Source organism: Rhincodon typus, chromosome 8, assembly GCF_021869965.1.
Source record: "Rhincodon typus isolate 14 chromosome 8, sRhiTyp1.1, whole genome shotgun sequence".
Classification (NCBI taxonomy): Eukaryota; Metazoa; Chordata; class Chondrichthyes; order Orectolobiformes; family Rhincodontidae; genus Rhincodon; species Rhincodon typus.
This window is the reverse complement of record NC_063339.1, coordinates 92,575,406-92,585,548: the sequence shown is the minus strand read 5'-3', so window position 1 is coordinate 92,585,548 and position 10,143 is coordinate 92,575,406. Positions and strand designations below refer to the sequence as shown.

Sequence of the window (10,143 nt, the reverse complement as noted above, 5' to 3'; positions counted from 1 at the left end):
TTCAACCTCGCGGTACAGTCCGAACCCTGCAACCCCGACAACGTCCTGGAATGAATTGTTTCCTCCCAAATCCATGCCATATCTCCCAGCAGGCAATGTTTTAATCCCCCAGACAGATTTCTGTCCCTGGCAAATTCAGGAAAATCTGCGCTTGTGGTCACATTCACCGTTTGATGGAGCAACATGCATTTGTGTGGAAAATTGGCACGTTGCTTCGAGTTTGATGTATAAATAATGACAAAACTTTCCACAATAATGGAAATCGAGTGAGTTGGAATGTTTGCTCATGCCTGATAATATCCATCCGGAGAACATCTATTCCACATTAGATGCAGCAGCTTTCTGCCAATTGTAGGGGCATCCACCATGTATTAAAAACACTGCCATCCACAAGGTGTTGGAGCAGGAGTAGGCCATTCAATGAGATCATGTCAGATCTGATAACCCACTGTGCTACCGATTAAAAAGAATAATCTGCCTGTCTAAATCTAGTGAGCACAGGTCCTTGAGAGAATGAACTGGGAAAATAATATTGGGGAACCAGGAAATGGCAGAAGTGTTCAATAAATACACCACACCAGGGATATTCTTCATAGGATTGTAAAAATTCAGAATGAAAACAGAACATGTTTTAAAAACTCAGAAGTTCAGGCAATATGTTTGCAGAAAGAAATAGAGTTAATGTTTCAGGTATATGAATTTTCATCAGGACTGGGAAACGTAAGAAATGTAATTGGATTTGAGTAAGATTTGGGTTAGGCGAGTACAAAAAGATGGTCCGTGACAAGGGAGAAGACAGGAAAGATTAAATGACAGAAAGGCCACAGACAATGGAGTTGGGGCTGGAAAAGAAACAAAGTAACAAAAGATGTGCCTGGAGCAGGTGTGCAGCTCACAAAGAAACAAACTGAAACAAGAGAAATGAAAACAAAATAGGGGACAGAGTTCACAGTCTGAAAATGTTGGTCTCCATGGTGAGTCCAGAAAGCTTTAAAGTGCTGAATTGAAAGATGAGGTGCTTTCTTGAAGCTTATGTGTAACTTCACTGGAAGAGTGCAGTGAGTGCGGCACAGAAATATCAGTGTGAGAGCAAAGTGGAGAATTAGAAATGTAAAATCCCTGGTCATGGCAGGTTGTGGATACTGAGAGCCAATTGAACATTTTAAAATGGAGATGTTAGATTTTTGTTAAGAGCTTAACAAAGGTAAAGGTATATGAAATAAAGGTCAGTCCTGATTGAATTGAATGTTTGAGGAGACTTAAGGGACTAAATGGCCTCCTTCTGTTCCAAATGTTCCTCTGATATATTCAGAAAGTCCTCAGGGTATTGGAAAGCTATTGACAAAGAATTCAAAGGGAACTCAATATCTTTTTTTCCTTTATTCATTCACAGGATGTGGGAGTAGCTTTTAGGCAGTATTTATTGCCCATCCCAGTTGCCGAAAGGGCAGTTGAGAGTTAACCACATTGCTGTGGTTCTGGAGTCACAAATAGGCCAGACCAGGTCAGGGTGGCGGTTTGCTAAAAGACGTTAGTGAACCAGATGGGTTTTTCTGACAATTGGCAAAGGATTCATGGTCATCACTAAATTCTTAATTCCAGGTTTTTTTTGTTGAATTCAAATTCCACCATCTGCATTGGCATGATTCAAACCCAGAACGTTATCTTGGCCTCTGGATTAACAGTCCACCAATAATACTATGAGACCATTGCCTCCCTGTTTGAAAAGTGGGTATCAAACAACACTTAACATAGAAGCAAAATACTGTGGATGCTGGATTAAGTTTAATCAGTAAGTGTTGGAGAAACTCAGCTGCTCCGGCAGTCTCTGTGGCGCGAGAAATGGAATTAACATTTCAAGTCCAGCATAACTCTTCAGAACTTCAGACCAGTTAACATAGAGTTGCTTTAGTGGCTCAGGACCATCCATGAAGAAGCTGCCAATCTGTCCTCTCCCCTGTCCATTCCTCAGAGTTTTGATTAGAATATTGGAATGGTTACAATGCAACAGAGGCCATTCAGCCCAACGTGTCCATGCCAATGATTGTCTTACCCCCTGCTTTTGCTCTATAGCCTTGTATAATTTTCTTTTTTGAAACATCTGCAAAGCGATCACCTCCTTCCTAAAATGTGGTTCCCTGTATTGAACACAACGCTCCGTTCGAGGGTGATCTGTGTCTGATACAGGTTCATTATAACTTCCTTGATTCCTTGTTATTCTTCAGGAGTTGGGCATCACCCCTTCTCCTGCCTGATAGCGACACGACCATCTTTGAAAGAGCTGTCAGTTAGTCCTACTTTCCTCTGACTCTTTATTTAAAATAGGAGATCTGATTCACTGCTGAAAGTTATTGTTGAATTTGCTTCTACTCCTCTTCAGGCAGGGCATTACAGATCACAATAACTGCCTGAGTAAAATCTCCCTCACTCCTACGTTGCTGAAAATTATTTAATGTGATGTGTTCAATTGTTGAATATCTGCTAAAAGCATTTCCTGGGTGGATTTCAGGGAACATGCTCCTGCCATCTTTGAGAAACTGAGGACACAACACAGTGTGTTTGAAACAAAGCTGATTTATTTGTTGTTTTAAAATAACGACTTCCAGTCACATCACAGTGCCATTAACCTCAGAAAGAAAACAAAACCCAATTCTCTGAATTAATCTGTTTCAGTTATGAATGTGATTAACTGCAGCAACAACAGCAGAATCCAATTTCCGTCATCACTTATGAACTCATTGGTGTATCAGTGGGTAAGGATGTCTAAGGGAATCCCTTTTCAGACACAGAGCAGGTGAATGCGCTCTCCCCAGTGTAAACTGACTGGTTTCTCAGCAGGCTTTGTGTAGTTGCGCACACAGCAACTGATTAGCTTATTCCTCATTGCGAGTGTGTTTGTAGCTCAGCAGATCACTGTTCTTAACACACTTCACACAGCCAGAACATTGAAAATGTCTTTGATCGATGTGAACAAGTTGGTGCGAAGTGAAGCAGGTTAAACAAGTGATTCCTTCCCCAATACAAACTTATTGGTGTCTCAGCAGAGTTCTTGACTTAGCGAAACTCTTTGCATATATGAACACGCTGATGCTAAATAAGGGGCTGAGCAACAAATGTTGTCTTCCTGTGGAGAGCAATCCAACAGTCATTCCTCACTCTGAAATTACAGTTCAGCATATCTCTGGTGCTTTAAAATATTCTAAGTATGAGATGAGCTTTAACGTATTCTTTTTAATTTGTGTGAATCCGTTCATAGATTTACAGAAAATTTACAGCGCAGGAAGGGACCACTTCTCATTGTGTCTGCACTGGCCAAAAAACAAACATCCATCCAACCTCACCCACTTTCTGACATTGTGTCTGTAGCCCTGCAGGTTCTAGCACTCGAGCTGCAGATCCAGACACCTTTTAAATGTGTTCAGGGTTTCTCCCTCCACTCCCCTTTCAGATAGTGACTTCCAGACCCTGACTACAGATGCCGATAAATCTGCTGAAATTTTCCAGCAATTTCTGCTTTTGTTTCGCCAATTATCTGGCTTATCTCAAAGAGAAGTGCTTGCACTAAGAAACTGCTGAGGTCCTGGAAGAGAAGGATCCTGTGATGAAATACTTTGGACAGAATATATCACTTTCAACAGTTCAAGAAGACAGCTCACCACTACCTTCTCAAGAACAATTAGGGATGAGCAATCAGTGTTGGTCAGTGATGAAGGAGTGAAATAAAACAGCTGCTAATAGTCAAAGACAATGTGTTGTTTGTGATAGCAGTCCATGTGATGACAAGGCCCAGTGTACGGGGGTGGGGTAAGGACATGGGGAAAGGTACTCCAGCCCAAAAAGGTAGCGTGGCTGAGTGGTCTAAGGTGCTGGATTTAAGCTCCAGTCTCTATTGAGTTGTGGGTTTGTATCCCACCGCTAGCAATAATCGCTTGTGGTGTACCCTAGTGGAAGCTGGGCAATGTCAATGTTTTTTAGCACAGTGGTTAGCACTGCTGCCTCACAGTGCCAGGGAGCTGGGTTCGATTCCACCCTCGGGTGATTGTTTGTGTGGAGTTTGCGCATTCTCCCTGTGTCTGCGTGGGTTTCCTCCGGGTGCTCCGGTTTCCTCCCACATTCCAAAGACATGCAGGCAAGGTGGATTGGCCATGATAAATTGCCTGTAGTGTCAGCGGTGTGTAGATTAGGTGGGTCATGGGGGATGGGTCTGGGTGGGATGCTCTGTGGTTCGGTGTGGACTTGTTGGGTCGATGGGCCTGTTTCCACACTGTAGGGATTCTATGAAAAGAGGAGACTATTTGTCCTTTAGTCTGGGTCTAACTGAAATGCTGAGCAGTCTCAAAGGGGCTGAATGACCTATTCCAGTTTTTCTGTACATTCTCCCCAGACATCCCCCACTCACAAACTTTGCACAAGGTCTGGTTTCCTGTTGCCGTGTCTTGTCCCCAGCTCTTATGTCGTTCTGTTCATCAGTTGTGTTTGGGTTCTGGTTTATTTGGAATATAAGAACAGGAAGGGGCCAATGAATCACTCAGATCTCTTATATCAGAATCAGAATTAGCTTTGTTATCCTATGTACTCAAATGAATACAGTGAAATACTAAATAAAAACCAAAAGAAATACAGACGCTGTCAATCAGAAACAAAAACAGAAGGTGCCGGAAAAGCTAAGCAAGTCTGGCAGCATCTGTGAAGAGAAATCAGAGTTAACATTTTGGGTCCAGTGACCCTTAAGTGTACAAGTCACCACTTACAGTGCCATCTTAGGTACAAAGGTCCCCAAGTACAGCTTTTTCAGTTACAGTTCTTTGGAAGAATTGAGGTCAAAATACAAAGTCCAGCACTGCAGATTATTGGAATAAATTATAAAATGGAGAAAAAAGTTCAGAACAGGTCTTCCTACCCAGTTCATGCTGGCACTTAGCCTCCAGTTTGCACTGGGCTTCAACTCCAGACCATGCCTGGCTTCAGCTCAGGGTTCATGAGGCCAGGAGAATGCTCTGGAATCACCTTGAGACAGAAGTTCATGCCGAAGCCATGCTGGGCCGGCAGACCATCATAACGGTCCAAGAGGACGCCTCGTCGGGTCTGTGCTGAGGCTGAGAGTTCCGAGCCTGCAAGTCGGAGGCCGTGAGATCCAAGGCTGAGAGTTCTGAAGCCAGGAGTTCAGAAGTCGTGAGGTCCGAGGCTGGAATTTTGAAGGCTAGGAGTTCGGAGGCTGGAAGAGAGAAGAGGAGGATTTAAAAAAATACAAAAGAAAAGAAAAAGAAATGAATCATTCATTGAGGGTCATATCTGATCTGTGACTCAACTCCATTTACCTGTGTATTTATTTTAATACTGGCTTTCCCAATCTGTCACAATTTGATTTAAAGAGAACTTTCATTGACATCACACCTTCTGTTAGGCAAGTGTCCCAAGATACATCTCAGAAACATAAACGTACGAATCTGACCAAATTAAATGCTGTGTCAAAGGGGATCTTAGGAGGCCTGACAAAAGCTTGGTTGAAGATATAGGTCTTTAGGTTTTGAAAAGCGGAGAGACGTGGACTGGAAGGGAGGGGAATTCGTCTTCAGCGCCAGTTTTTTAAAAAATCCATTGGTGGGATGTGGCTGTCACTTGACATGCCAGCATGTATTGCCCTCGAGAAAGTGGTAATGAGCTGCTTTCTTGATCTGCAACAGTCTGTGGAGATGTGAGTTCATCCACAATGCTGATAGAGAGGGAGTTCTGGGTTTTTTGAGCCAGGGAGTCTGAAAGAACAGCAATATATCTCCAAGGCAGGATGGTGTGTATCATGGAGGGCAGACTGCAGCTGGTGGCGTTCCCCTGTAACTGCTGTCCTTCTCTGGTCGGAGAGGTCATGGATTTGGAAAATGCTGTTGGTGGCGCTGTGAAGTGTAGCTGCAGGAACGAAAGGAAAGGGAGGTAGCTTTGTTAGTACAGGATGGAATAAGAACAATGGCAAGAAGGTATCTTGGATTGGAAGACCATGACCACCAGATATCCTAGATTAATCTCGTCGCTTTTGCCAACATTTGGCCCATATACCTTTAATTCTTCCTGTTCATGTACCCACCCAGATGCGTTTTAAATGTTGTAATTGTACCAGCCTCCACCACTCCCTCTGGCAGCTCAATCCATACATGCATCACCGTCTGCATGAAAAACGTTGTCCCTTAGGTCCCTTTTACATCTTTGCCCTCTCACCCTAAACCTATGCTGTCTAGCTTTGGACTCCCCCACCCTGGAGAAATGATCTTGGCTATTCATCATGCCCTATTGATTGGACAAACCTCTATAAGGTCAATCCCCAGCCTCCAGCAGTGTGGGAAAATAACCCCAGCCTTTTCAGCCTCTCCCTTTCGGTCAAACCCTCCAACCCCAGGAACATCCTTGTAAATTTTTTTCTGCATCCTTTGCAGTTTAATAGCATCTTTCCTAAAACAGGGAGACCAGAATTGAACCAATAGTGGCCTAACCAACCTCCGGTACAGCCACAACAAGACATCCAATTACTACATGTAATGCACTGACTAATAAACTCAGGCATACTAAACACCTTCTTCACTACCCTGTCTACCTGCGACTCCACATTCAAGGAGCTATGAACCTGCACTCCAAGGCCTCTTTGTTCAACAACATTCTCCAGGACTTTACCATTAAGTGTGTATGATCAAGATCCCGTTGTACTCTGAGGTGACCACCTTCACTGTCCATTACACCTCCAATTTTGCTTTCATCTGCAAACTTATTAATCGTATCTCCTACATTTATGTCCAAATAATTTATGTAAATGACAAAAATCAGCGAACCCATCACCAATCCCTGCGGCACACCACTGGTCACAGGCCTCCAGTCCGAGAAACAACCTTACACCACCACCCTCTATCTCCTATCTTCAAGCCAATTTTGTATCCAGATGGTTAGCTCTCCCAATATTCCATGTGATCTAACCTTGTGAACCAGTTTACCATACGGAGCCTTGTCGAATATGTTGCTGAACTATATCTAGACAACATCCACAGTTTTGCCTTTGAGTTTTTTTTGAAGTGACAGAAAAGACTAATCATGTTAGTGAGACTCAATTTCCCACACAAAGCCACGTTGACTATCCGTAATCAATTCTTGCCTTTCCAAATACATGGAGATCCTGAGCCTCAGAATTCCCTCTAACAACTTGGCCACCACTGATTTCAGGCTCACTGGTCTGTAGTTCCCTGGCTTGTCCTTATCACCTTTCTTAAATAATGGCACCACATTAGCCACCCTCCAGTCTTGCAGCACCTCACCCATGCTATCAATGATAAAAATATCTCAGCAAGGGGTCCAGCAATCACTTCACTGGCTTCCCACATAGTTCTATGATACACCCGATTACATCCCAGGGATTTATCCACCTTTATGCATTTTAAGATGTCCAGCATTTCCTCCTCTGTAACATAGACACTTTTCAAGATATCACTGTTTATTCTTCAAGTTCTGTAGCCTCTTCACAATTAATTCTGATGCAAAATACTCATTTAGTATCTCACCCATTCCTGCAGTTCCACACATAGGCAGCCTTGTTGATCTTTAAGGGACTGTATTCTCTCCCTCTTTACTCTTTTGTCCTTAATGTCTTTGTGGAATCTCTTTCAAGTCTTCTTAACCCTATTTGCCAAAGGTTTCTCATGTTCTCTTGTTACCTTCCTAACTTCCCTCTTGAGTGTACTTAAACTTCTGTTTTACTCCTGAAGTGATTCACTCAATCTCAGCTGTCTATCCCTACCACATGCCTCCTCCTTTTTCTTGACTAGAGGCTCAATTTCTTTAGTCATTCATCATTCCCTACATCTATCAGCCTCACACTTAAAGGTACATACTGCCTCTGGACTCTCGTTATCTTATTTTTGATGGCCTCCCACTTTGCAACCATCCCTTTACATGTGAATTATCTGTCCCAATCAATGTTTGAAATTTCTTGCCTAATATTGTCAAAATTGGTCGTCCACCAATATTGAACTTGAACTTTTAGATCAGGTCTATCCTTTTCCATACCTACTGGAAAGGATGTGATTACTGGATATTTAGAAAATAAATGTCTGATTGGACAGAAGAGACAGATTTATTAAGGGGAAGTTACGTTTGAGAAACCTGATGTGTGCTCTTTAAGGATGTCGCCAGCAGAATTAAGAAGTGGGAACCAGTGAGTGTGGAGTATTTAGACTTTCAGGAGGCTTTTGACAACATTTCACACAGAAGACTAATAGAGTGAAATTGAATTGAATTGAGAGCAATATACTAGGATGGACTGAAGACAGGTTAATAGGCAGAATGCAGAGTCAGAATAAGTTGGTATACTGTGACCAATGGCTTACTTGCTAATGGCTTAGCTGATTCAGGAACTCTGGAGAAATCTTTACTATACAGAGTAAACAACAGAATGTGTTTTCACAACAGCTGTAAAACAGAGAGTAACAAACATTAGTACTGTGTGGATTCAAGCACTGCTTTGAAACAACTTTGTTTATTTAACCTTTCTGACAACAAAATACTTAATTTTTTTCCAAACATAACTCACTACATTATACTTGACTTTCCTTTCAAAATTATTCCAAATTCAAACTGACAACAAAAGACTCCAAGGTTTTGGTTATATACAGCCTCAGCAGTATTGTTGGGCTAACAGGTTTCATTAATGGTCAATTGTTTGTTTGGTAATAAATTAATCTATCCCATTTTATTCTGAAACAAATTAAAACTACCTCCACTGTATCCATTGGCTCTTATTTTAAATTAAAGTTAAAAGATTTAAATGCATTTTCCCTTCAAAATTCCATTGAATTTTCCACTGTGCGCTTGAACTGGCAACTTATAGCAAGTAACTTTATCAATCCCAATTTCAGAAACAATTATGTCTAGCCTCAGTGGTTTTAAATTGTGCTCTTATACTAAAGCTTCAAATGACTGCAGTCAGTTCAGGATTCACCTGTTTTCAAAGACTCCACAAGACTTCCAGCTCCCTCACTGTGTTCTTGCAATCTATTCAAAATATTTAAAAAAAACACAATTCACTGTGGCTCTGGAAGAAGTCTAGTGCATTGATCATATTCAAAGAACACAATCCACCCTACAGAAGGTGAGAGAGAAGATTTAAAACAGTCAGCACTAAGAGTGCATTCTGCTGGGCTCAGATGGGGCACGGCCCGTCACCAGGCGATACCATGGCATACTTTCAAGTATTCAGTTTAAAAAGACTATCAACAGTCATTTTACTCTCTATTGTCTATGCTAATTTATATTCTATTAAATATTTAATATTCGATTTCTAATTTATTCCAAATTCAGAGTTCAAATTGGATGTCTTCCAAAAAGATTTATCAATGTTTTGAGGCCAAGCTAAGCCTTTTTTTTAATCCCCATGCACCAGTTTAATAAAGAACAATTCTGAAAACTTACAATTAAATAGGATTTTAAAATCATGAACCTATTCCGGGGCCGGGGGGTGGGGAGGGGAAGACGAGTCCTGGAGGCAAGTCCTGGATAGAGGCCAGCCCTGTGTAGGCAGCAAGGCTGTGATTACTGAAGCCCGGTGGGCACAGATTCAGCAAGAAAGGATTATAACTTGAGTACTTCGGGATATCTTTATTATAATTCTGGACTTTTTAAACTCTGTATTCCCATGCTAGTCTTTTTTTAAAACTATTTCAATTCTGCAACAGCACATAAAGTATCTGTACCTAGGTATCCTGTACCTAAGATGGTGCCGAGAAATGACATTACAAACTTTTCACTGCACTCTTTCGAGTGCACGTGGCAATAAAGTCTATTCTATTCTTTTGGACTACTCCTAGTTTTAACATTGATTTCAGTCAAATATAAGGAATGCTTCATTGTCACTATCATGGGAACTCTGTGTGAACACAATCCAGTTTTCACAAAGGTCTTCTTTAACTTCACTGGGGGAAAGGGACTTTTTAATCTTTTCCATAACTGTGCTTCAGGGTCCTAATCCTTTGCCTGTGCCTTGCGGCTCCTGGGTGACATTACACACTTGTGTTGTCTCACTACACAGCGTTGGAACAGTTAGGGAAACACCGGCAGCTACATTCTCAAGTTTACCTGTCTTGTCTTGCAAAATAACTGTCCCAGCTGCTGTCT

The 10,143-nt window shown here is 41.8% G+C and overlaps 1 protein-coding gene and 1 long non-coding RNA gene across 2 annotated transcripts in view; both read right to left on the bottom strand.

Annotated features, from left to right (window-relative positions):
• The window catches only part of LOC125483821 (zinc finger protein 184-like), a gene marked incomplete at its 5' end in the record, with an annotated part of 29,993 nt that overhangs the window by 16,831 nt on the left and 3,019 nt on the right, over nucleotides 1-10,143 (bottom strand). The window contains one exon of the mRNA XM_048600516.1: nucleotides 4,959-5,149. Coding sequence (XP_048456473.1) covers nucleotides 4,959-5,149 — 191 coding nt within the window. The remainder of the gene's footprint in view (nucleotides 1-4,958; nucleotides 5,150-10,143) is intronic.
• Nucleotides 4,704-9,026, bottom strand: LOC125483856. The gene is made up of 3 exons (XR_007262765.1): nucleotides 8,972-9,026; nucleotides 8,361-8,442; nucleotides 4,704-5,215 (listed from the first exon to the last, which is right to left on the bottom strand). It is a non-coding gene; the product is annotated as an uncharacterized LOC125483856 (long non-coding RNA).